Consider the following 26,179-nt stretch of genomic DNA (forward strand, 5'->3'; position numbering starts at 1 on the left):
GGTTTTTTTGTATGGACAGGAATGAAATCTCAGTTCTCCTTAGAAAGTACTGATATAGAGAAACATGTCTAATAATTCAGGAACATTGCTGAGACAGCTTTAGGAAGCTGCATAGTTTCAGGATCTTGTTGGGATTGATTCTACACTTACTGCATGTGATGGGAAAGCTAACAATAATTATAGTAGGGAAGAACTGGGACCAGTCACTCTTTATGGATTCATTTGATTTGAGAAGAATCACATATGGATCTTCTGTACTCCGTTTCTGCAATGTGGCAGCATCAAATGAATTATTCCTACACTCTTGTAGAGGAATACATTCTCTTTCCTGAAATGACACTGTTATCAAGATTCTGCATCCCCATTTGGTGCCATGAGCTGGGGTTTTTTTTGTTTTCAAAATTAAAAGGTCATTGTAATATTTAAAATACGTTTTCTCTGTACATTACAAACCTATCTATTTTTATTCTGTCCTAATGAGAGGCTAGATCTTCATCTTCCAAGATACATCATTTGCTGTGTATTTATAACTAGACATTTACTTTTCTCCTCTCTTTAGGTCTCAGAAGAGCATGTTTATCCTCAGAATTAGCACTCTAACAGTTTTGGAGGAACCACTGCAAAGGGAGCTGAATTACTTGCCAAACCCTAACTCTGCAAATCAGTGACAAAGCCGAAAATGGAGCCTGGGTAATTTGACTTTTGCACAATAATCCTTCAAATTTTATGTGTTGTGTGATTTGGGGTTTTTCTGTCTTCTAAGCCTAAAATTTTTCCTTGTAATATTCTATTTTTTTCAAACCATTTTTTGGTCCATCTGCTATGAACTCTGAAATGCATCTCAATGAGGCATTTACCAGCAGGCTCCGTATCAGCTGATGGCTTTCATGTCAAGAATTATGACAAAATTCCTTCTCAGTGCGAGTCTCTGTCATGGTCTGCACAGACACAGACCAGCACCAACAGGAACATTGTGTGCTGAGTGAGAGTGGAATGTGTAATGGAGACCTGCAGCACCCACTGGGGCTGAGTTTCCAGATCTGTCTGAGCTGACCTTACCGTGAACACTTCACAGCAGATACACAGCCCGTTGTTCTTGGTGAAGGTGTGTGTGATGTCCAGCAGAGCAGGTCTGATCATAGGAGCTCCTGTTAGTGTTATGCACTGAGGTCTGTTAGGAAGAAAAGAGGTTGTATATGTTTGGCTGATGTACATGTCCAGGATAAGCCATTCTACTGTTCACTGAAAATCTTACCTGAAGTTTTTCACATGGTCTTCCACTGTAGTTAATGCCAGAGCACTGTCTAAGGCATTAACAAAGTAAAGAGCCTGTGTAGAGGAGCCCCAGTTTACTTCTGCATATAATAGAGATAAATAATGCGTATTAAACCATGGGCTTTTCCCTACATTCTGTTGCAAAAGTCAGCAATCAGGTACTCTGTGAAAAAAGCAGGATATATTCTCTCATACTTCATAGATACAGACCTATTGTTCTTTGTGCTTCTCAATAATAGGTTTTGCTTGTGTGATGCAAAAAACCCCCATGCGAGTAAATGTTTTTGACAAGTGCCTTGTGACAGGTGTGTTCTCCTACACCTGATATATTTACAGGAAAGAACCACAGGCCATCCCAATGGGTATGAAAACCCAGACAGGGAGGACACACAACAGTGCAGCAATACACAGAAAAGAATAAGTCTCAGACCAGGTGTTTCTGTCCCCAGCTGGCTGCAGTGAAGGCACATCTTCTCCTGGGAAACTTGTCCCTTTTATTTCTGTTATTTTTTTTATACTGCAGAAGTAATTCAGATGGTTAGCACTGAAATCTGGACCTGGGTTAGTTTTGTCCTGGATATGAATAACCAGACTGTCTTGTCTGATACTGGGGCTGTATTAGCACACAGATTTCTGACGACACCTCCTGTGATTTGCTGAGCTACTAAGCAGTTTTTTTCCAGCAGTAAAGTGTGCCCATCTTCTTTTGATTTATGGAGGGATTGTAAGGAGGTGCTGGAGGATGATCAGTTCAGGAGTAATTCAGATTACATTTTTGCTGTTGTATAATGGGCAGCAGGTTTAAATTTTGAATGATGACCCCGGATGAGTGAGCTGGCAGCACTGCAAAATTCAGGTAAGGTTTTGTGTGTGGGTGGAAAAAAAATTATGAGTGATACTCAAGTAAAAGCCTAAATGTCATAAAGATGTGATGGGAATAAACCAGTCTGCTGGAATGTTTACAGAAAGCCCTGAACCATACTTGAAGTACTTGTTAAATAGGCAAACATTCACCAGATTATCAACTTAATCTATATTATATAAAGTGGAATTTAATGGGATGCTTCAGGCTTGCCTCTAAATAAAGATATCAGAGAAAAAGTAATTGCTAATTCTGTAAGCAGAATGAATTCCTTTAAAATCAAGTCTGGCTGTATAACATATACACAGAATAATAGCAGGATTTGGCCTTACCTGGCTTCTTATATGTTACATAAATATATAAAAAGAGCTCAATGGCATAAGTGATGAGAGCTGCCCACCAGTTGATGACAAACATCACACCACAGCATAGCAGGGCTCCAAAAAGTGACACCCACATGTTATAATACCTGAATGCAGGTCTCCAACCTGTTTAAAGACAATTGAGAAAATTGGAAGAGCATAAAATATATGGATGAAATGGTGATTCATGTTTTTTGTGTATACAAACCCACGTGCAGTTTGTTTCAGGCTCCGTCAGAAGGGGTGGGAGTGATATGTGCAAATTCTCAGGCATTGCATCAACAGATACTTTTAAGTGTTGGCTGCTGTAGGTTTCAACATGCACAGAATATAGGGTCTTACAAGCCTTCTGCTATTTCCTACTGCTTTGCTCAGCGTGGCTTTGAGTAGCTATTCTGTTTATAGGTATTTTTCACAAATTAAAGTTTACTGGTTCAGAACATTTCAGAACATCAGAAACAGATTTTCCTGTAACTCCAGGTAATTGGTGACTGTCCTTTTGATGCATATACACAGAACTTATTATTGGTAGCTGAACACTTGCTGAGAGGAGAGTTTATCCCAATACTGTAAGTGCACCTGTCTGAAATTGGAAATCTCCTGACCTCACTGCAGAAAAATAAAACCATTTGCAATTGACTTTAAAAAGATATTATTCCTGCTGCTCTTCAGCTGCAGCACTGAATCCATCCCCTGCTACCAATTAAATGATGAGGCAAGCAGTAAGCCTCCATGGTTTGCAGGTCTCTGCCAGGTGTTCTACGGAGCACAGTCTTTGGAGAGGGAAAAAACACAGAAGACACAAGATCCTGTCTTGGATCATCTTTGTAATGAGGGAATGGGAAGGACCTGCTGTGAAGAAATTTGCTGTCCTGCAGCCTTGCAATTATTATAATCTATCACTGTGAATTGGCAGAAATTAACTGGAGGAAATGAGAAAAGAAAAATGGCTGCAGTTCTGTCTGAAATGTTAAGTAGTGGTAGAGTCAGATGCAGGCAGATGAAGTCTATAGAGGTAATTGTTACTCAGCTCCAAGGCCATGTGGAGCATATCTGCATTTGTTCAGCTGTGCAGGTAATTAGCAGAAGTGCTCATCTTTTCTGCCCTCTGAACAAATGGCACTATGCAGCTCTATAGGAAGGAAGCTGATGTAGACATTTGTGTTGCTATTGCAGTTTCTTCACACTGGAAATCAAAAATGTATTCCTCGCTCCTTGAGTTGAATAATTAATTCACAGCATCAGGAAATTGTCTTTCCTATGTGCCAAACCCAGAGTTGCTCAGCTGATTGGCTTTAGTCCTGAAGGTGTCACCCCTTCATTCATGAAGATGTGAGAATCACTCTGCTGTGGCAATGTGTAAGCCTGAAAGCCACTATGTTCCTTTGCTGCACAAATATAGAGAGAGGATCTCAAGTTACCCCTGAACAGGATCTCATTGCATTTCACCTTACAGTTCTGCTTCCAGGTACTGCAGAGATGTGCTGGTGCTGTCTGGGGGACCTGCTCTTGCTCTACATGTTCCTCTCCAGGCAGGATCACTTCTACTGCAATTACTGTTCGTATGAACCTCCCCATACACTTCACTGTAGATTTGGAGGAGAAGGACATGATTACTCCCCACTATACCTTGCTTTATGTGGCTAGAGTTGGCATAGGCTTTTATCCACCCATGTTTTGTGATAGTGAGGGGAAAACACTCTTAGGAGGAGCTTTTTTTGCTCCAGTGGGATCCCCTGAAGTATTTTTCATCCTGTACAACTGTAGAGATTGTAAGGACTAGAGCCATTATTTTTATCTTTTGGAGATAAATAAAATGTCTTCATATTCAATAAGAGCAGTAAAACATCAGATCACATAGCCTAGGTATTTTACATGTGCTGCAATTTCCTCTGACATACAGTAAAAAACTTGCAGAGGTCAGAAAGCCCACATTTAAATCACTGGTGGATGCAGACTCACCTGGAGATTTTGCGTATGAGGCGTGAAAGCAGGAGAAATTAATCAGGGCGTAGGAAGCCAGGAAGAAATTGGAAATGATGGGAGCAATGGTATTCAGTTCAGCTGCAAGACATAGACACAAGTCAGACATAGGCACCAGGTTCCTAGATTGTTGGCTGGCTTTTTCCTAATGATGCATTAAATCTGAACATTTTCTGAATTTGTCATCCAGGGAGAGCTTGGGTATTTTACTGTCTTACTAATTGAAGGCCACTTTGATATACGTACATTCATATGAATTATGTCTGCTAATGCTGATTTTAATAACATTATGTGCTGTGCAAGGTTATATTTGATACTGTGATTCTACAGGCTCTTAACAATGTAGATCTGGTGTAAAGTTAAGAATTTTAAATACATAATTGAAAGGACAGATGCTTTGCACAAGATATTTATAGTTAAAGCTTATTGTTTTGCTTTTTAAATGGAAATCTGAATTATCTCTACTAGACATCCTATTTACTTAGTGTCAGACAGTTTGAATTTCTAATCTTGGAAAAACTGATTTAAAGATTCTCACACCCCTAAATATGGTAGGTGGGATTTTCTACCACAAGTGCTGGCAAACTGATTTACTTTGGACCTGACTGTTGGGAAGGTTTGGGCAGAGTAGGCTTCCTGATTGTCTCAGGACTACCTCAGAGCTATGTGCAATATAAACTGAAAAACCATTTTCAAAGCTTGGGACTTTGCCTTATTTGATATAGCTCTAAACACTGCCAGCAGAGTGAACAGGAATTGAAAATGTATCTTTGAAAATGAGGCTGTGGTGGTGTTGAGATGTCACAAGAATCCCTGTTGGGTTTAAGAATAATGGAACTACTACCAGGACTTTGAGTGTGCTTGAGTTTATGTCAGAGCTTACCTGACTGGAAATTTTTCTAACCATAGCTAATAATTGTATCAAGATATCAGTTTGTATAATTTCAGAACATGGTATTATAGCAGTTGTGTTACTTTATACAAACCAATCAAAATGAATGCCATAGCGATCACGAAAGTGAGAACATATCCCCTGATGGGCTCATTGTTTTTTCCATATCCTTTGGCAAAGAACTCGAGCCCTTTGTAGACATTGTCCTTGCAAAGAGCCTGGTAAGAAATCAGAATGGAATTCTGTTAAGCAGTGCTTTCTTGCATCAGAAGTCACTGTGAGTGGCAGCTTGCTGGGCATTTGCTAAACAAGTTAGATATATCTTAGTACTTCAAATACATCAATGCCATGGCACGTGAACATTTAAATAAGGTGATAAGACAATGTGCTACTACGTTATTATATGGTGGGAAACAGAAATACAGGCATTTAATGCTTATTCAGTGCTTTAAAAGAAAAGATTAATTAAATAGTTAAATGGAATCTAAACTGGGGGAAATTGAAGTCCAAGTCAGTGGCTTGGTGTAATTTGTACAGGTTATCTCTGTCCCATGCCCTCTGCTCCCACTCTTTCCACATTGCTGCTGCCCAGACAACTTCTGGAAAGCTGGGCAGGTGCTTTGCACAAAATATTTATAGTTAAAGCTTATTGTAGCCTTCAAGCTATTTATAACAGACACGTGTGTATCCCCACTCCTGCAACAAAGCTGAGCTCTGACCAAAGGAATATTGTTGCCCTTGTATGAGGATGAAATCTGCCTATTTCCGTTGAAAAACATTGTACATACTGTTTTCCCTGCCTTTTCCTCCCACAGGTGTCAGTGTTGTTTAAATATATATTACATTTGGCACGAAGACTTCAACTAAATTTTGTGTCTTTGAAGTAAAACTGAGTATAAGGAAATGGATAGTTTAATTTTACCTGGAAGACTTTGGGTGCGCTGACAAGAGATGCTAGAGCTGATGACAGAGTAGCTGAAAAGATGCCAGCTGTGATGAGAGGACCAAAGCCAGACACCATGCTCATCACCTTTATGAAGAAAAGAAGGTAAAAAGAAGAGTCAGTCATCACCTTTATGAAAAAAAAAAGGTAAAAAGAATAGTCAGGCTTACATTTAGATGCAGATTTTGTTGACAGTACTCTTGTTTTCTATGTGTCTCTGCTTTTCATGGTTCTAAATTCAATCTGCTACAAAACAACTGTGAAGTAAGGAAATACTATTATTTCTCTTTTAATAAAAAGCAATGGGGGCATGGCCAAATTTTTGTTCAAGTATGCAGCTGTCTGCCGGGGCAGATGAGTACTCTCTGAGATTTTCTCACTGCCTTTGCTAACTGATTGCTACAAGTAACAGCCTCTATTTGACAAGTAAATAGCCAGCTCGTAGCAAGAGAGGAAAATGGAAATGGCAGGAAAATGGCAGGAAAAAGCACCAAAGTATGAAACGTGGTTGGAGGCGTTTGATTTGGTTTGGGGTTTCCTTGATTATTTAATATGGCTAAAAAAGAGAGAAAGTGCCTGGTTGTGTTGGCATAACCACAGTGCTGCAAACAGCAATGTTGGTTCCTGTTAGGCCTCCCTGAGCCCTCCTGGGGGGCTGGACTGGCCTCTGTGACCACTGAAGCAAAAGGGATGTTGAGAAGCACCAGACAAGGAAACTAAAAGATAGATGGCTGTGGCTGTCAGATGCTTTTTGGTGTGTGGGAAGACTCCAGGAAAGAAACCAGTTAATCCTGAAGATTTGTCAGATGAAGATATATTGTTTCCTGACTTTAGTCTGGCAAAGGTAAATGCAACAAGTGCAACTCCGTTTATGGCTGTAGGGAGGTCACTGATGTAAAGGGGTGCCCCAGGTCTGGGCAGCTGAACTGGGGTGGGAGTGAGGATGGTAAATGATCAAGAAAGGAAAGGAAAGTAGTCTGTGAAAGGGACAGCATATCCCTTTTAAGGTGGTTACCCAGCCCTGTCATTTAGCAGAGCCAGCTGGGAAAAAAGCAAGTGAGTTTAAAAGCTACAAATGACTAGTTGAAAAGCAAGTGCAGGTGGGTGGTGAGTTCCTCTTGCGGGCCATGAAGGACAGGGGCTGAACAGAGATCTGGGAGCCGTGCTTGTCAGGCTGCAGAACTGCTTTACTTTGATGCTTTGCCTATGCTTTATTTTGAAGAATAAAAATGGCAGACAGTCTCTCTCTGGCCTAGGAGAAAGACCCCATTACTTCTCACTTGATTTTTCACTCGACTATTTTTGGATACTTTTTTTAAAGAAGTCAGAACTCTGTTTTTTGTACCACGACACAAACCTTTAACAGTGACCACAGCACCCCTGAGGTAAAATCACATCCAGGTGTCAAGAGCAGTGAGGTGAGTTGCTCATCTAACATTTCCTGAAGTCTCTGTTAAGTTTAAGCTTTCAGTTTGAAGATGTTACAGCATATACTGCTGCATGGTACTTGTTGAAAGAGGAGATAAAGACTTTACCAGAGTGCTAGGAAGGCTAGTGATGGGCAGTATGAAGATATTATGGAATGCAGGTGATTTTTGCCTTTCATTATTCCTATAATTCCTTCCTTTTTTAGATAAAAGTGGTTGTCCTGTTGCAGTTAGTTGTCTGTAAATAACGGGTTTGAATGTTTGTACTTATGTATTCGTGTATTGCTTATGATTATACATATTATGTCATTAGAACCTGAAAATTATTCATCAGCCCGTAATCACATGGCTGACTTGCACATCTGGAAAAATCATAGCCTAGGCCACAGGCAGATGATCCATTGCAGCTCATTCCAGGTACAATTGTATCATTGATGTTCCCAGTAGCATCTCGTACAACACAGGAGGCTGTGGAAACAATCATATATTATTATTTTCATTCCTTGTGACATTGGAAGAATGTTCTTGCCATTTGACTCTTAATCTGCACACATTTTGTCCAACTGCTACCTTTGACTCATCCCAAGAGCAACGTTTTGTGTTGGGCAGAGATTACTACCCTGTTCTATGACTTAGGTTATCATGGTGTCTGTAGGCAAATATTTCCTTCTGTTACTTTTAGAATAATCAGCCAGTTGACTAGTGAGGATTAGCATATTTCTGAGATTAGGCAAGACAGAAATCAACAATAAATTAACTAACTCAGAAAATATATTGTCCTCTTGTCACTACTTTTACAAGTGCCAGTATTCAAAGGAAACAGGTCAGTGAGGGTCTTGGGTCTAGGGATACACATTTTTCTGTTTAACAAGGACACGCAATTGCTTTAGAGACCCAGATCCTCAGCTATTCAAATTGTCATAGCCCTACTGATACCAATATGATGAAAAACAGGAGAAATTGCCTATATTCTTTTTATGTTTATTGATATTCATGTTGTCTTTATTTGCTTGCCACCAGAAACGAGAAAAAACACGTGGAGGCAACTTGGAGTGCTGATCTCAACATCCTTAGTGGCCAAAATGTAAGTTTTTATGGTAACTTCAAATATGTCAAAAACATTGAGAGTCCCAAAATAACCATTGTCTATTTAGGAAACCAATATGCAAACAGAAAAAAAAAAAAGGAAATAGTGCCCTGAAAAATACGCAGCTCTGAATTTGAAATACAGCTATTGCTTGTGCAATGTTCTCAAACAAACAACAATGACTTATAACAGAAAGGAAATTTATAATAGAAAGTGAAGAATGACTACTTCAACTTAAATTGCAGGGGAAATTTAGATCCAAATAATGCAGTGACCTGAGCTGAGGCTTGAGTCAAGCATTCTGCCTTTTGCATAAAGTACAAGAACAACAAAAGTCAAGAAGACTTGAGAGTCATCTCCCAGAAAAGGAAGTACTCTGCAGGGCTTTCATGCAGGATTGAGGTATTTGCTCATAAGAAGGGGTGTCATTTACAACCCTCTTTCTTACAGTACTATTAAATACATAAAGAAAAATATTTTTCTTGACCAGAGATTTATTGTCTGCTTATAATGAGGATTTAACTGCATAATCCTCCAACACAGTTCATGGCTTCAGTACAGCTCTCCTTTTTATTTGTGTCCACTTTGTTGTCACCTCACATTCCAATACTGCAGAGCATGGAGTTGTGTATCTTCTATAAGACAGGAACTGATTTGTGTCTTTGACATATGACATACAAAATGTGTTACCCTGTTTCTGTGATTCTCATGAGTGCTCAGTAAGACTAGTGAGAGAAAGCAGAAGCCATATGAAATTTCAGTGTGAACAAGGAACAAAAGATCAGCAGATTGATCAGAGGTTCCTTTCATCTTTACTATGCTCATGGATGCTATATGCTAGTGGTCTTTGTCAGCAAAAGTAACCATACAAGTTATATGAAGGTCCAGCTACCAAAAAGACACTTTCATTTCTGCTGATTGCTGCTTTTTTTCCCCCTCACTGTTTTTACATACAGTAAAATCAAAACTACTGTCTCTCTACATAATAAATTCACAGGATTAAAAAGCAGTGAGGTTAATCATTCATTTGCATACCAAGCTTCCAAACTGAACTGTACAAATGAAGACCTGAAGCAGAGGTTCTGTACTCACCCGCACAAATGGCCACGGCAATGTAAGCAATGGTGGTGATCAGGATGGCCAGCATTGTTCCTTGGGGTATCGCACTTTGGGGATCCTTAAAACAAAGCAGGGACACGAAAAGCACTGTGACTGTGTGTGCTGCAGTCTGATTGCATTTGCCTGCTGGGAGTCCTGCCACGCTGTGGTGTGAAGATACCCTTAGAGGGCAGATTTTTATCCCTTGACCTACACCAACACTTCAGGTCCCAGCACGCAGACAGTGTGAAGTGGTCCTGTGGTGCAGTGCTCCTGTCCTGGACACAGTGAAGGATATTGTACAGGAGCAGAGGTCACATTTATTGCAGCAGGAGGGTCCTGATCTCTGCACTTCTGAGAGCTCCAAACTCTCTTTACATTGCCATTGGCTTTATTTTAATGTTTGATGATGTAATCGCTAAATAATTACTGAACCAACCATCAAACTCCTGTGGATGACAAGATGGGACCATTTTTGGTTAATTGGTGAGATGGATGCAGTGACCCTGTACAGAATACAGGACTTCTGTGATTAGCAACTAGTAATTGTTAGTTGGGTCTTCACAACAGCTACTTTCTTTCACTGTTTTGACATTTAATTTAGATAATTTACTAAGGCTGGGTTGTGATGCTTACAGACTAGCTCACAACAATTTGATCATGCAACTCTGAGTCCAAAGATCTGCATTATACATTTTTAAGGGGTTTTTAATGCTAGATAACCTTACAATTTAGGGTGTGTTTGTTTATGCTAGGAAGCATTTTTTATTAATTGTCTTCTTAAGTTGGTTTAGTAAGGTTTTTTAAATCAAAAATTAGTTGAATGCATTTTAAGTCACAGACTTTTTATAACTATGGTCATTGCATGGTTAAAAACAATGTGAAACATGGATGAATGGCTTAACTGTGTTAATAATTAATATAATTTTTAAATGACGTAAAGATTTATCGAGCTGAAAAATAGTTTTGAAGTCACTTGATCTGCATTTAACACCCTTTGCTTTCAGACCTTGGCAACATTATGCAGTTCTGGTGTGCATGTTTCAGGTCATCTAGAGTCTAATGTGGTTATCTTAAACTCTGTAACCTTAAATCTTAGGGTTAAGTCTTCTTACAGCTTTACAGCTTTTAAATTCTGTCAAAAATCAAACACATATTTACTATGATGTTAGCACTTTAGGGGCTGCTCCAAACCCTACTGAAGTCATCAGGAAGACTATTTGTTTTTGGAAGTAGGCTTTGGACTAAGACACAACTTGAGTATGTAGTGGCTGCAGGAGCATGTATGAAGGTGTTTGCAACAAATTCCAAAGAAAGTTTCGTTGGTCAATATTACACTTTTTAAACACTCCTTAGCTTGTCTTTTAGGTTTCTGGAGAGGCTGGTTAATTTAATTAGACCTGTCTAATGCATCTAAACATGCTCAGTGGGGATCTGCAGTCTGGAGGACTTGCTTATAGAAATCCACTTATTGTCAGACTGAAACAACTGCAGAGATCCAACGGGAGAACTCTGTCTGCTCAGATTCTTTCAAACAGCTTATGAAAGAAGTGCTGCTGCTTTGGGAGCTGCCATGTAGAGAGAGCACCATATATGGCAAAAGAATTATTTTTGTTTGTTAAGAGGATGGAGATTGTGTGAGGCTGATTCAGTCTCACTGGGCAGAAGTACAATGATTTTTGGTTTTTAAATTAAAACTAGAATCTCACTGACACTATCAGTGGCTCAGTTTCAATGTAGTTCTCTCTGTGCTTGGCTTGAAAAGCAGTCCTTTGAAAACAAAGGAGATGAGACATCAGCTCAGTGTGAGGAAGAGAACTGGCTGTCAAGTGTGGTAGGATGTGGTTAACGTGTGACTCTTATGCCAATACAGATATAACAGACCTTTGGATGAATCCTTAGGGTATCCAAGGCAATGGATTTATATGAGAAGGCCAAAGAACTTAGTTTGACATACTGGGGTTATCAAGCTGTGAGTGACATCTTGTTGGTGACTTTTTTTTATTTTTCTTTTTAATTTGGAGGGGGGTTGGATGTTTTTGTGATGGAAACTAGAGGGCACTCGAAACTAAATTCCTGTCTCTAGTTTACCTGTAATTTTAGATGCTGGAAATATCATCCCCTACAACTGCTAAACAGCAAGAGGAGAGTGGGGAACAGACAGAATGGCCACAGCAAGACAGTTGGTCGCCCTTGGACCTCCTTCCCCTTTCTCTTCAGACTCCTTTCTTTTGTCACAGCTGCAAGCTTGCAGCTTTTCCTTTGAGCAGCAGTAGTGACATGGGACTGGGACATACTTGCTTTCCTTAAATGCCCTGTTTGCTCTGCCCTTGCTATGACCCTGAATACAAAAGGTGGTCTCTGCCAGTTCCTGTGAGTACAAACTTGAGCTTTACAGGTATGGTTTTTGGGGTGATGTTTGGATTGATGTTTACAAAATACAAGCTTTAAGAGATACACATATAATTTCTCTTATGTCATGTGCTGCTAATGGACCATTAATGATATATTATTACAGGTTATTGAAACATGCTTTTAAATGATACAATAACCCAAATCTAACTGCGGTAATTTCTGTAAATAGCCACAATGCTTATGAGAGAAGATGTGAACTGATGTTTTCAATTAATAAATCAGGTACTTAAAAGTGAGAGTTTTGCTTCCCAAAATAAGACATGGTTTAAAACTGAACACAGAGTTGATTCATGATTTGTTTTCTTGTTCTTTTTCTCAGCCTACAGATAGTATTATGAAGTTAATGAAATACGTACTTTCAGATCTCCTGAGATATTGGCTCCTGCAAGAATGCCAGTGGCAGCTGGGAAAAAAATGGCAAACACCGAAAAAAATCCTTCTCCACTTCTGAAATCTGGTCCAAAGTTTTCTGCAAATATTGATGCTGCAAATACAGGTGAAAATGAAATATACCACCAAGATTTGATTCCAAAGTTACTTAATGAATGAGGAGAATAAGCCAGTCTTTCACATCTGGAAGACTGGATTTGAATGTGTCTCATATCATAAGCAAAGTGAATTTGATTTCCTCAGTCTGGTCCCCAGTAGGATGTGGTTGTCTGCATCTCAGAGCTACAGAGCCATATGGAAGTGACAGAAGTGTCACTGCAGTACTTGCACTTAGGTCTGTGTTAAAGTTTGTCTGTGCTCTACTGATGTATAAATGACTCAAGCTGCAGCTCACTGTGCTGTCAACTTCAGCAGCAGAGAGACAGACTCAGAATTAAAGATGAAATAAATTCCCTTTGTTTGCAAGCTCACTTAAACTTGGGCAGAAGATTCTGATCTTGTGACCTTTTTCAGTGGAATCCTTAACTTACTGCTAAGCCAAAAGAATGCAAATCATAATTTTATGATAGCAAGGTTGCTTACCTTGGTAATTAAAAAAGCCTCTTGCCTTCTTTTCGGTGTTGGTAGGAATGACTGTCCCGATAAAGAAGTTTGCAATGGCAACAAGGAGAACAATTAGAAGAATAACTTGAGCCTATTAACAGAAGCAAAAAGATTTTCCTGTTAGTTTTAATTTGTGTTGCTGTGGAGATGGCTATATAGTAAGTTATCTGTATGTGTTCCCTATGACAGGTTATTAATTTCTGTAGTTTTCCAAACTACCAGGAATCAAGATAGCTGAATCAGCTAGTGACAACAGCAGATACTTTTTACTAAGGGAGTAATGAAATATGTAGTTATAATTTAATTTTATGTTAGTTTCTTTATACAAGGAAAGGCAAATGGAACAGTAAAGCATTAATATCAAGTATAAGACATTTTTATATTGTTATAAAATTTGTTTAGTTGCAGTGAGTTGTGACTTCAAGGGTTGTAATATCAAATTGTTTTCTGATCTCTTTTTCAAGTAGTTCTAGTCTCCATCACAGCAGAATGTAAAAATAAGGATGCTGTTGAATCTGTTTTCTGGTCCTGATTTCAACAGCTATATTACACCCTCTAAAGTATTTCCATTTGAATTTGCATTCTGACCTTTTTTTACAGGTGAAGGAATAGCAGAAATCATTAGAGATTAAGGAATGGGTAGCAAATAGAGATCTTCTGCTGAGCAGGGCTTGAAAGAGTACAGTGATAAAACAATATTTTACTACTGTTTATTGTGTCAAACTGCATCAAAAATAAGGGCAAAAGGGGCACTTAGCCAAGGCTCTAAATGAAGCCATGAATTGTAAAAATCAATATAACCAAGCTGTCTGCAGAACACAAACTTCCTCTTTGCTTTTAAATGTATGTTCAAGGAAGAGTGTGGAGTAATTGTGCTTTCATTGAATGTAATGATTAAACTGCTCTTGCTTTTAGAAAGATTAAGCGTAAACTGAAACTGGGTGCCTCTGAAAATTCTACCTGTTGTGTAGCATTCCTCACACACAAATTCTGTACAGTAGGCTAAAATACCACTTGCTTTAATGTTCTTTTAAAGGTTTACCTTTGCTTCCCATTCCATGCCAGCAGCGGTGATGCCGAGAAGACAGACAACAGTTATGGTGCCTATGATTCTGATGTCATTGGACTCATCTACTATCAGAGTATCACTCTCCTGAAAGCAGTGAGAAATGTTAATAGTACCGGTGTTTCTCTGCCCAACTGGTGGGATCAAGTAACAAGGTGAAGTAGAGAGCAGTGAGCTGTCAAAGTTGCAGAGATTTATGAGACCAAGTGTTTGTATTTCATGTTCCAGCTGGCCTTCTGCAGTTGGGGTTATTTGGCTGTCTAATTAGATGTCTGTTCCTCTTCTGATTTTGAGATTCTTGTCAAGAAATGTATGAAATATATTCATAAGGTAGAAATAATGGAGAAGTGTTCTGTGGCATGTTTAGACACACCAGCTTCTTCCCTGCTAAAAATGTCCCTCAAGCCTTAGCTAAAAAGTATCACCACTTAAACAAATATATTATGTAAAACAAACACCACCCCCTAAAAAAAGAAAAAAAGCCACACAAAACACAAAAAACTAAACTGACTTAATCATATACCTGAAACATCTACATCTACATTTACCTTAAGAAGTTCCACAACTGTTTCGGCAAATCCAACTACATACATGGCAACTGCCACTGCATTGGCAAAGGCAAAGATAAGTCCTATAGATCCACCAAACTCTGGGCCCAGACTCCTTGAGATAAGATAGTATGCTCCACCTGCAGACAGAAATGATTGTTATTTTGGCACAGCTAAATGCTCAGTTTTTGCTGTTTTTTCCCCACAGAACAATTACTGCAGAAATCTGTGCTTTCAGCCTCACAAATATAACTGAACCTTGCCCTATGTTGATAGAGGGCACTTACAGAAAAGCAATGTGCTTTGTAGTGGTTCTGCCCTCAGACTTCTCAGTATGCCTTTCTATTGCAGAAATCTTTTAGTGCACATTAACATGCAAAACTGGACCTTGTTATAATTTTTCATGATACATGATATAATAACACAAAGGAGAGAGAACCTCACTTCCAGATAGGTTCTAACTTACATGGATCTGTCCCAGTGTTAGCATGAAGGATCATATTCTGTGGTACATTGTTTAAGCTCCTGCAGTAAATCTTTAATCTTTTTTGCATTAAGTTCATATACATTTTAATTTGCTGTTGATGCACTGAAAGAAATCACTCCAAATATATTTGCTTATTATTTCTTTGCTTATAACACAGTTATCTCAATTCCATTTATTTCTCTAAGTAAAATCTGCAGATTTTTGTATTTTTCATGAGATCATAATCACTTACCTCCTCTTACTACTCCATTAGTGCAAATGGCAGACATGGAGATACCTGTTAATGTTGTTACTACTACACTCAGAACAATAACTATGATTCCAAGACCTGAAAGATCCGAAAAAGAAAGTATATTCAAGTATATTCCAGTACCTGTTGTGCTTAAATGACGTAGTAAGAACTTGCCATTTTCCAGAGAGGTTAGACCAGGCCAGATAGAACTTAAAGGCTCTGAAATGCACTAGAAATTTGTTTCATAAAATACCTGACATGCACTTTTACAGCAAAATCATTTACTCGTCTTCCAAGGAGTGGCTGAAATGTAAGAAGTGTTATAAAGAAGGCATTAAACTGAAGGCATCCACTGATGTGCATCAGTATTTAAAATGAGAGGAAGAGGTGTCTCCATGCTCAGTTTGTTGAAGGATGTCCAACCTGGAATGCTCTGAATAGGAAAGACCAGCTGAAAGGTAAGAGCAGCCATGGAAAGCCAGCAGCCATCCCTCGCTCCCAGCAGGCAGGAACACCTGAAATGTACTTCTCAGACTGAACTGAAATCTGTGGTTTATTAAAAGTGACTACCCAAACATGCCTTAAATTGTGATGAGAGGTGGCTAGAATTGTTACCTTCCAGTTCCTTTAGATGTACCACTTGGTTTATCGTCCCTCTGGTTTGTCTCACACAGAAATAATACATAAATACCTTTTTGGGCTTGAAAGCATTAGTAACCCTAAGATTTTTACCTCCACGGACAAACCCATTAGTTGCTATTGCAGAAGTTGACAACCCAGTAATTGAGGTTACCATCGTGGCGAGGAGAATTATGATTACTCCAAGACCTGTCAGTAATAAGAAGATAAAATATTTTACTCATGTTCCATGTTTCCTACAAATCATTCTCTCTTTAAATTGAATTTTCAGGCCAGAATCAGAGCAATAAACTGAAAAGATGGTTTGTTGACCATTTGCAGCTTGCAGAACATTTTCACGGAGGCCATGACATGGTAGTAAATTATTCCCATCAGTCTTCAAGCAGTGATTCTTTGTGATAGGAGTACTCTAGCCAGAAATTCTCATGATTTTCAAAGGCTGGAGGAAATGAACACACAAGTGTCCCTTGACATGGAAACTTATATCTACCTTTAACAGGCATCCTGGCTGTTTAAGTGAGGAGATTGACACATTAACCAGAGCTCTTGTAAGAATACTGCTGTCTTTCATCAGATAATTAAATAGTGAGTCAGAGGAAGATTCATAGTGCACCAGGACAAAGAGTCAGTCAGGCAGAGAGACAAAACCTGAGTGATGTCCTCATCTCCCTCTTTCCCTGCAAAAAGTAGTTTTAGTCTAACACAGGACAAACATTTGAAAATGGAAATACTGCTTTTTAGATGCCATTTACTTTAATGGGTGACCTGTAATCTTAGAGAACTTAGAATATTCTTTTTTTTTTAGCTGATATCACAAACTTGAGTAATTGAACAGAAATAATCAAACATCTGAAGATGAGTGAAAGGTGATTAGTTACAGGTGAACTGGGTTTTAGTTTAAGTTATGCTCTGAAATCTGAGAACGCTTCCAGTCTTTGGTTATATGGTCAGGTTTCTGTTAACAATCAGTTTTTAGTTTTATCTGAGCTTGCTAAGGCTTATGCACTAGCTGCCTTGTGTCTGTGAGGTACACAGGTGTTCAGTGTGGAACTGGAGAACATTCATTGCCTGTAGCAATATTTATTGACCAGGGCTCATCCAGATTGAAACTTGGATCTGACAACTATCACTGAGTGAGAAGTACTACAAACTGATTGATTCATCTGGTTTATTTCTACCTTCTGGCTTCCAGATCAGATTCCTGACTTCAGTTCATACTGGATGGTTATAACCACCCAGTCCCTGAGTGAACGTTCTTTGCTGCTTAAATTATAGCCATGTTATCACAGTCCTTTAAGACAGAAAGATGTCATGGGCAAGACAGAAATGATATATAATGTGGTGTAGGATATTCAAAGTGATTTGAGCCTCTAATAAATTATGTTTATCCTATTGATTTCTGAACTCTAACTAGTCATGCAGCTTTTTGTATGCAGGTCTGTATAAAAAGAAATCCAAACGGTCATTCCTTTTGGTCAGCTACCATTACACAGAAGGTTAAACCATGCAAATTTTGTGTCTGAGAAGTGGCTGAACATGATTTTTAATCAGCTGTTAACTCTTAAGTTGAATAATTGAGACATATTATTCTTAAAGTAGTTTTAAAATTATTTGGTAAGTGCATGTGCATCCTAAGGAGTATTTTTCAAGGATGTTTTATTGCATTTCACAATTCATGTCATTAACATGTATATGATAGATATATAGAGTTGTTAACTTGATAGTAACATCTGTAGTTGTTACTATAGTAATCTATAGTTAACTTGATAGTAACATCTTCATAGAAAGACTTCAATGTTAATTTTTAAAAAATATTGTAAGATTTAAGAATAAAAGTGCATAAATAGCAGTGACTTAACGAAAACATTGTCATATAACATAATTGTAATCAGGGCCAGATTTTCAGGTAACATAAACTTGGTGTTTTTCCCTTCCTTTGGCTAACCATTCCAGGTACATGTAGTCCTCAGATGTTAGGTGAAAATACTAGACTAGTTTTGGACCTGGAATCTTGTCAGGACCATACTGTCCCTTTTTTCCCAGCTGATGATAAACACAGATCTTTGTTGAATGGTATTTTTTTCCCCCTGTAAGAGCTTTTGCCCAAGACAGCCTATCAGGATATGGAAATAATTGGGTTTGCTCTCTTTGGCCCTCTAATGATGGGGATATAAATGGTGCCCAGATGGTGGTTTAACTGACTCATTTAATTTCCATGTTAGTAGCAGTACCCAGTGAAATCCCTGAGCCTTGGTGATGATGAGCTTCCATCACTGTTCTCCTTAAGCAGCTTGGCTAGGGACTTAAAGCTCATTGCTAATAAGACATTCAGAAAATGCAATGAGAAATTATTCATATGGAATTTGACGTCTCATTTTCAGAAGTAAAACTAACCTCCTTGCGTAACACATGCAACTTTAAAAAGCAACAGCAGAGCAATAAACTCTAAGGAAAGAGAGTCTGCTTATCAATGAGTTAAAATGCTAAAATTAAAAGTGAAAGCAGAAAGGTTGTAACTGATGTTGGTGCAAATTAATGTTAAAAATCTGATTAAAGTTTAGATTGAAAAGCAGGCATATGGCTCCTAAGTAAGTTGTTCCAAAATGAATTACTCTTGCCCATGGCTATTCTCACACCTCAAAACAAAGTAATACTTCTTGATGATCTCAATAAGTTACTAAACTGCCCTTAAAAACTAATTTTGCATGAAACCCCAGAGCAAAGTCTTGGCAATATTAAGATGCAGAAATTTCATGGCAAGGCATATAGTTATGAGTGCCCTGGGCTGTACGTGCTCATTTGGTATGCATCATAAAATCAGCAAGCACCCTTTTGTCAGGCACAGTGCTGGAGCCACGCATGGAGCACTGCAGAAGTACTAAAGTTCTCCTGCTTAGTTCTGGATCTTTTATTGTTGGGTTTCTTGTTTCTATTTATGTTTCTGTAAGTTTGTGGCTGGATTTTTTACTTAATAAGCGTTTCCTTTGTTATTCTTTGTTTAAAAGCTCAGACTTGCTCAAGTGAAACTTCTATGAAGTTACTGTATTTTATTGGAAATGAGACTTCAACCATGCAAAATTTTGGAGATGTTTCGATTCAATGTTTCATTTCACTTCCATTAACAAGGAAGTGAATGACAGTTACACCATCTGATTTTGAGCACTGAGTTTTATCCAAGCCCAGCAGAGTCAACGCTCCTTAATTTATTTAATGTTTCCATTCTGTGAGCATCCAAACTGGAATACTTGCCATCATGCCTTTGGATTGCATTTTTTTGCAACATCTGGGTGCCAGTCAAAGATTAGGGCCCCAACACTCCAGATTGCAGGATCATGGATCACAGAGTGACAGTGCCATCGCAGGTCACGTTTCTCTGCTTCCCCAGAGCAGCAGCTCTAAAAAGGCAGTTGTACCACACAGAAATTGCACCTCATTGAGCTGCTCTTGTAGTGCTGGAGATTCTTGCAGCGTTGTGAGCACTTTCCTCTCTCGCTGGTTTCATTGAACACTCAGCAACAGACTGGATGGAGGCCTCGGGGCCCAGTCCCCCAGGGACTGGCATTTGGAATTTGGATTAATTAAATTACACAATGAAGAAGCAAAGATACAGCACATAGTGAAGTGTACTTAGTTAATTTATATGAAAGCTACAGCAGAGTTTTTTAAACTTAGTCTTTCATAGTACACTAGTATCTAGTACTGTTCTGCAGTTAAAAATAACAAAATCCTGATGAGATGAGACCTCCTTCCAGTTCTGTTTTCATCCTTGCAGAGAAGTGTGAAGAAGTGTTGTTTTTAATATGTAGATGACAAGGTTTGGGTTTCACAGATAAGCAAAGTGTGAACTCTTAAAGGTTAACTCTGTACTCACATATTAGAAATTGGCCCGAGTCATAAAGTTTACATCTGTTACAGGATCTAAATACAAATTTCACTAAAGCTTAGAAATATTCAAATGTGATGATCATATGCATAGTTAACAGATCTGTGCCTCTAAGCAGTAATTTGGCTGTGAGTCTGGAAAATTCCAATAGTTTGGAGGATTAATGTCTTTTACCTTGGCAAGCATTTGAAAACGTTATTTAGTTCAACATGCAAATGCACATCTCAGATTATATATTAATCATGATCATGTATAGTTTATCCTCTTTATCCCTTCACTGTTGAAAATGATATTAAATAAGATACATACCAATTCCTGCTTGACCTACAATCCAGGAAAGTCGAATAAAGAGCATCACACCCCAGATATTAAGCATGCATCTTACCTAGGTTTTGAAGAAAAAATACCGCATTAGTGCAATGTTGAAAGTAGTGCTAACAACCAGCAGCATGACAGAGTACATTTCAGGCTTTTAAAAAACACCCCAAACATCCCTGAAGTCCATCTCCCACTCTTAATTCTTAGAAGACCTTAGTGTAACAGAACTGATTTTATTTGCTTTTAATTTTTTTGTTTAGAAGTGCAGGTAAGTTTCTCACCAGCACACCCTTCACCCATCCGAACTTGACAAATCCTGCTTTGTTTTCCTCTTCCTTGCTGGCTGCTGTCTCCTCTCCAGCCGTGCTCTCTCCATTAGCCATTCTCTCCACTGAGCCAGTGCTCACAGCAATGTTCTGGAGAATCACACAGAAAACAAACACGGTTTTGTGCAAAGCAGAGGACACCTGGCTGCATAAGAGAGACACAGGAGAAAGGAATTCCAAAGAAGATCGAGTTTTACTGCCTCTGGAGTAGAGAGCAATATTCTGCTTACACCAGGCATCAGCAGGTAGGCTTGCTAACAGGGAGAAAAGATGAAAGAACCGCTTAAGCAGAGTAAATACATTATTATCTGTACTTAAGTGTTTTTATTGTGAACTATTCCACATACATATTGTGTTGATATGTAAGTAGAGCATCTAAGATAGTGAGAGGCTCCTGGTTGGCCTCTGCATGCTCTTGCAACAATTTATGAATAACTCCAAGTGTAGAAGGAGGGATAATTGCTCAATAGTGAAAAGAGACTGAGCTGAGTGCTGCATGGTGAAGTTATGTGATGAACTCCAGTGTTTTCTGTTGGATAAAGTGCAAACATAACTGCAGCAGCAGATGGGTAACATATTCCTGAAAACAGTTAGAGAAATGCCAGTGAAATGTAGTAAATGAATAATCCTTTCTGTGTTTTAGCCACCTCTGGTGTAACCATAGTAGATAGGATTAGGAATTGCTGTATTTGTGGTGTAACCAGAATAATAGTGCAGAATTTTAGATTGTTCATATTAGGTTACAAATATAAATCTGTATCTTATCTCTTCAGCTCTTCTGCCCCAGAATCTTTGAGGCAATTTAGCACCATGATATGTTTCTTGTGGCTTGAATAGGAATTAGTCATGGTGCTGAGGTTTATGCTCTTTGTCATTGCTGCTTTTAATTTCTTTTTTTATCTTATTCAGAGCTCTCACTGGTTCTGGGAGCAGCTGGCATTAGGTTAGCTATTGCCAGATATTTTCTGGGTCCTCTGCAAAGGCCTTCAGGAAGGACCAAGCCCCTTGCCATAGTCTGGCAGAGTCAGGAGTGGGTAGCACTTCTGGAGAAGAATCAAGGTGCTTTTAAGGCTTGGAGGTTAATGAAGATATTTCCAGATTAACCAAGCAGGTCAAGGAGGAAAAACATCTGTAATTCTGTGAAACATATGAGATTTTTCATCTTGATTGACTTTAAGGCTGTTTCTGTATTTTGTCTGTGAACTTAAAAATACCCAACACATATACCCAAAACAGACATAAAGGCCAACTGAATATGCCTTTTACACTAATATCTGGACCTGCCCCTCATGGATGGGGGCTCTAGTCACGATGATGCAAGGCTGTAGAATGCCTTTGACACAGTAAATCCAGGACTGTGCTCACAAATGAGAAATAAGTGACTGGATAATACATTTCGACATGGACTAAACTTGGTGCCTACAGCCCTGTTGGCCCTAAGTGAAATGGGAACACAAGATCTGTTGAAAGCCTGTGACTTTGAGCTCCTGAGTTACTTAGATATTTTTGACAATTCTTACCCTGAAATAATAATGGCTATGTTTGCTCAAAATATGGTAAATGATTAAAGTGAGTTAAGGAAGATCAGCAGAATAATATGAGGGGTTTTTGCTACAGTGGTTAGAATTTCAAAGACAAAAAAATTAAAAGGGTTTGGTCTTTGTACTTGAAACAAGTTGTTTCCTCTGTACTTTGAATTAATTTGTGCTCTCTATGCCATTATCATAAATTATGGCCTGAAACCTTCCATAAATGCATTTTAAATTGGTGTGCTTTAGTGAATGATTGGTTATTTACCAAGCAGCTGTACCTGTGCTACTCATGCATTAAGGATGTGGAATAAAAGTGACAGAACATTTTGAAAAGCTACTAAAATAAAAAGTTAACTGCTTAAAAAAAAAAAAAAAAGAACTAACCCAAACATTTTCCTTTCTTGTTTCAGAATGGTTTAGTCTTCATCTCTCCTGGGGCTAAAGATGATGAGCTCATCAAGTCTCCGTAACAAGTGTGGAGAATAGCCAAGAGGAAGAAAGGTTAGATTATTTCTTATGTAGGGTAAATATTAAGCCCAAGTAATTATCAGCAGCCATCAGCTGTGAAGTAGCACTTAGACTATTTTTCAGAGATTTAATTGGCGATTTGTGGCTTAATATGTGCAAAAACCTGACATGTCTTGCTAAAAGATGACACACATTTGACTCCAGCAGTGTGGAAACTAGATATTTGAAGTTCCTTTCAGCCTGCCTTACATTCTGACATTTGAAAAATTGCATATTAAAAAAAGTATTAAATATTAATATTTATCTTCTGATGTGAAGCCCAACATCAAAGCACAATGGGAATAGTTATGTGATGTTTAGCAATCTGAAGTCAAACATATGCCACTTCTTATCAGAATCTGGCAATGGGCTTGTGACAGTATAGTTGTCTTCAACAATCTGAGTTTCAAACTGGGGGTGAAGGGGGTGGGATTGCCTTGGGGTGTAGTGTGGTAAGCCCAGATTTTAGTGTTAAAGTAAAATAGAGCATCCTCTTCAGAACTGCACCCCGGGCTATTGTGTAACCCTTGTACCTGCTCAATGGGGCATTTCATCCCCTCCTTGCTGGTGGCCAGAGCTCCTGCTGCAGGCAGGGGCTGCAGGCAGGGCCCCTGTCCAGCTGCTCATACATATTTTATCCTCCTGATAGGATATGTATTCTCCTTTTCATACCATCCTAATTCCCTTCCCTGCTAATCTGCTATTTAGTGACCTTGTGTTTGTTTATTCTTCAGAATAAGCTCTGCAGACCGAAGTGATTTGCCCAAGGTCACCAAGGGAGACCCAGGACAGCCAGGCACAGACTCCAGCCCTGCTAATGGTGCCTCGTTTGTTCCAGGGCTGTGGTCAGTGGCTCCCACACCAGGGCCACAACTCACATAAGGGCACAGCAGGTTGCCAGTGTAACAAAAATCCCATTACCTCTGACATTCACCTTCCTGTTTTGAAAGGCATAAGATTATCCTTCTGTAAGCTGAATACTGGAAAAAGTATGGAAATGGCCAAGCTAGATGATGCTCTTTTCTCTTCCTTAACAGTCCCAACCTGTGAAGCAATTCTCCCTTCATTTTATTTTGTGATATCATCTGCCTTCTTTTTAACCTTCTCTAAGTGCAAGCCTTAAAAAAACCTAAACAAAGTTATCTCATTTTTTTTAAAATATACAAACCTGTGAGAGATGCAGCAGTAAAAAACATGGAATTTTCTGTTTATGATCAAAACTGAAAATTCCTTAATATGCTTATGTTCAGTACCTTATCATTCAGTATTATGTTCAAAGCTAAGACACTATTTTACTCCCCTCTGGCCACTACTGAAGTAAATTATTTCTATAAGAGGAAGTTTTCTTCTGGGCACAGAATGTGTTTAGTCTCTTGAGCAGCAGTTTGTACATCTGGAAACGAATACAGATACCAAATTCATATTTTTTTCCCTTTTATATCCACTTTGCATTCGTCTTTGGAAATGCTTCTCCTTTCCATGTAAGCCATTTTACACACGTCTGTGGAGACCTTAATTTAGGTAAGTTAGGCCAAGGCTAGGAAGCTGCCCTAATAAGATCCTAAAGAATTGGGTCCTAATTTGCTAATGGCTATTTTTTTTCTTGATTTCATTATTTTATATTACCCTCCTTAGGACAGGTGAATCTGCAGAGAGTGGAAGTCTGAACAAGATCTGCACCAGCATCCAAAAATCAGATGCTTGTCCAAATTATTCAGACCTCAGAAGTATGTAAAACTGAGTGGAATGGGGATGAGAGCTTGTTTTCTCTCAAAATTTCTCATTTCACAATTGGCCAACACAGAAAAAAGAATGGGGATTTTTGCTGCATATTGGCACTTTTAGTCTCAGCTTGACTATAGCAATGATCTCTCTCCAGCCCTGCCCTGATAAGTGCACAATTAAGAACCTCAAAAAAGGTTTTTGATTCTGAAAGTAGCTGTATCCTGTGTCTCTGCTTTTTACAGAGAACTTGGTATTGTGGCTTAAGGGGGAAGATATGGCTTATGAAGTCAGTAGAGTAACGTGTTATTCCACTGTTTTGTAGTAGGTCTTTTAGTAGTTTAACTGTTTCAAAGTGCTTAATCTATTTGTTCTTGCCACAGAAGTTCTTATTACAGCTTTCCATGCTATTTGGTTTTTTTCCACGTAGGGTAATCAACCATTAAAATATCTAGATAGGTGACTAGACAGCAAAATTCACCTATCTGAGACACTAACACAGAAATTAGTGAAAATCTGGTATTTGAGACTTAATATTACCAACTTCTCAAATTCTTTCCAGTGGAAGTTTTCAATGTGCAAACCCCAGAGGATCAGACCTGACAAATGTATATTCTTCTGCAAGTAGCCATGGGGGGTGACAAAAGTGAGGATTATCATGATAAAGGGCATGTTTTGGTATTTCATTATTCACTTACTGTGGTGTATATGTGGAAAAAGTGGAGCAAACAGGAAGAGTCTGCTAAGGGGAAGGGTTTTTTTCCCCGCAAAATACATATGTATCAATAGTAAATGCCTACAGTGGGTCCACCAAAAATAGGTCTCTCTGAAGGAGAGAGGAGAAACAGCTCTACAAAATCATTCAAAGGCAGTTTAGACAGTTGTATTCTGTTTTATAGTTCTCTCTGTAAGTGTATTTTACATGGATATAGCCCCATCTATTACATGAGCAAAGTCTAAACAGCTCTTCCATTGACAGATTAGGAGGAATTTAGCCAAATCATTCCTCCATAAATGCTTTCTATGTAGTCATTCAAGAAGCTCTTCAGATTCGTTCCAAATTCATTGGAATAATGAGTGTGAAGGCCTAAATTCATTCACTGAATCAGCACCTGAAAACTCTTGTCTGCTATCCCTCTTCTGAGCAAACACTCTCAGCCTCAACACCCTTGTTCTGGATTCTTTTTTGCAGTTTGAATGGTTTGTTACAGCAATAAACAGGGAGTGCTTTGGATTTCTGATTGAGATTGCATTTGTTGCACATAATCTTTTTTATAACACTTATATTTGTTAATGAGTACAGCGGAGGAATCTGTCAAAATTAGTTATGCATTGATGTTAAATTCAAGTTTAGAATAAGTGTGAATTGTGTAGCCTGGTTAAATTATGAATTGACATTTATCATCTGCCATCCTAACTCTTACATGGAACAGAAGAGATTAAGTAGATCCATACTTTAGACAAGATTAAGCAATGTTTTTCTGTTAATCAAGTAGCTTATGACCACCTTTTAATAAAAATCTTTGCTTTGATCAGGATACAGAGCAGCAAGCAGACTGCAGCTACCAGAGGAAATATGGTA

At 38.6% G+C, this 26,179-nt stretch overlaps 1 protein-coding gene and 1 long non-coding RNA gene across 4 annotated transcripts in view; one reads left to right on the forward strand and one right to left on the reverse strand.

Annotated features, from left to right (window-relative positions):
• Positions 1 to 26,179, forward strand: part of LOC113993686 — a 55,623-nt gene that overhangs the window by 22,961 nt on the left and 6,483 nt on the right. The window contains exons 6-17 of one of the 2 annotated variants that reach the window (XR_005566757.1): positions 560 to 690; positions 6,190 to 6,464; positions 7,574 to 8,828; positions 9,077 to 9,233; positions 12,448 to 12,566; positions 12,664 to 12,840; positions 14,406 to 14,558; positions 15,943 to 16,128; positions 20,872 to 21,081; positions 22,779 to 23,720; positions 24,362 to 24,396; positions 24,511 to 26,176. This is a non-coding gene — a long non-coding RNA (uncharacterized LOC113993686). Of the gene's footprint in view, positions 1 to 559; positions 691 to 6,189; positions 6,465 to 7,573; positions 8,829 to 9,076; positions 9,234 to 12,447; positions 12,567 to 12,663; positions 12,841 to 14,405; positions 14,559 to 15,942; positions 16,129 to 20,871; positions 21,082 to 22,778; positions 26,177 to 26,179 lie in introns of both variants that reach the window. The other variant, XR_005566756.1, reaches the window with a different exon arrangement.
• SLC12A1 (solute carrier family 12 member 1) overlaps positions 1 to 26,179 on the reverse strand; it is a 46,835-nt gene that overhangs the window by 18,100 nt on the left and 2,556 nt on the right. The window contains exons 3-17 of one of the 2 annotated variants that reach the window (XM_027732066.2): positions 20,792 to 20,926; positions 20,502 to 20,577; positions 15,671 to 15,766; positions 14,952 to 15,091; positions 14,380 to 14,490; positions 13,317 to 13,428; positions 12,701 to 12,828; positions 9,924 to 10,008; positions 8,061 to 8,212; positions 6,297 to 6,404; positions 5,469 to 5,592; positions 4,462 to 4,563; positions 2,470 to 2,625; positions 1,256 to 1,355; positions 1,060 to 1,171 (exon numbers count right to left, since the gene is read on the reverse strand). In XM_027732066.2, coding sequence (XP_027587867.1) covers positions 1,060 to 1,171; positions 1,256 to 1,355; positions 2,470 to 2,625; positions 4,462 to 4,563; positions 5,469 to 5,592; positions 6,297 to 6,404; positions 8,061 to 8,212; positions 9,924 to 10,008; positions 12,701 to 12,828; positions 13,317 to 13,428; positions 14,380 to 14,490; positions 14,952 to 15,091; positions 15,671 to 15,766; positions 20,502 to 20,577; positions 20,792 to 20,926 — 1,737 coding nt within the window. Of the gene's footprint in view, positions 1 to 1,059; positions 1,172 to 1,255; positions 1,356 to 2,469; positions 2,626 to 4,461; positions 4,564 to 5,468; positions 5,593 to 6,296; positions 6,405 to 8,060; positions 8,213 to 9,923; positions 10,009 to 12,700; positions 12,829 to 13,316; positions 13,429 to 14,379; positions 14,491 to 14,951; positions 15,092 to 15,670; positions 15,767 to 16,402; positions 16,499 to 20,501; positions 20,578 to 20,791; positions 20,927 to 26,179 lie in introns of both variants that reach the window. The other variant, XM_027732064.2, reaches the window with a different exon arrangement.

This window comes from Pipra filicauda, unplaced genomic scaffold (assembly GCF_003945595.2).
Source record: "Pipra filicauda isolate LSUMZ 115617 unplaced genomic scaffold, ASM394559v2 scaffold7_size6619720_pilon, whole genome shotgun sequence".
Classification (NCBI taxonomy): Eukaryota; Metazoa; Chordata; class Aves; order Passeriformes; family Pipridae; genus Pipra; species Pipra filicauda.